At 55.2% G+C, this 413-nt stretch overlaps 1 protein-coding gene across 1 annotated transcript in view; it reads left to right on the top strand.

Moving 5' to 3' along the window:
* LOC108564591 (gametogenetin-binding protein 2-like) overlaps positions 1-413 on the top strand; it is a 3,081-nt gene that overhangs the window by 1,225 nt on the left and 1,443 nt on the right. The window contains exon 4 of the mRNA XM_017923688.1: positions 15-413. This exon is cut by the window's right edge and continues 703 nt beyond it. Within this exon, the coding sequence (XP_017779177.1) occupies positions 15-413 (399 nt within the window). The remainder of the gene's footprint in view (positions 1-14) is intronic.

Here is a 413-nt window from a genome sequence, read left to right as displayed (position 1 = left end):
TGTTGTTGTTTCAGCGCCCGTTTAAATAATTTAGTTGATAGTCAGCCGCGGAGGAACAAGAAAAGTCATCGGTGCTTGCTCCATTCACTGGATTCGCAACGCAGTCGGCCGGTGACGCCGATCTGGAGGGACGTGTGGGGTTGCATGCGACCGGAGTGCAGAAGGGACGTGTGCATAATAGATGCGGCCAGTCTGCGCGCCACCTTAGAAACGTACCTGCGAAAGCACCGATTCTGCAGCGAGTGCCGCACGAAAGTGCAGAAGGCTTACGTGCTGCTGATCGAGGATCCGGAGCCGTGCAAGGAGAAGGGTTACGTGAACACGCTGTACGCGGGCATCAAGCGGTGCATACAGGAGAAGCACATCCACCTGCAGACGAAGACTGAGTACATCGCTAAACTGATAGGCAGAGC

This window comes from Nicrophorus vespilloides, unplaced genomic scaffold (assembly GCF_001412225.1).
Source record: "Nicrophorus vespilloides isolate i.1.1-1 unplaced genomic scaffold, Nicve_v1.0, whole genome shotgun sequence".
Taxonomy (NCBI): domain Eukaryota; kingdom Metazoa; phylum Arthropoda; class Insecta; order Coleoptera; family Silphidae; genus Nicrophorus; species Nicrophorus vespilloides.
Note: the sequence above shows the minus strand (reverse complement) of the source record. Positions and strands in the feature narration are given on the sequence as shown.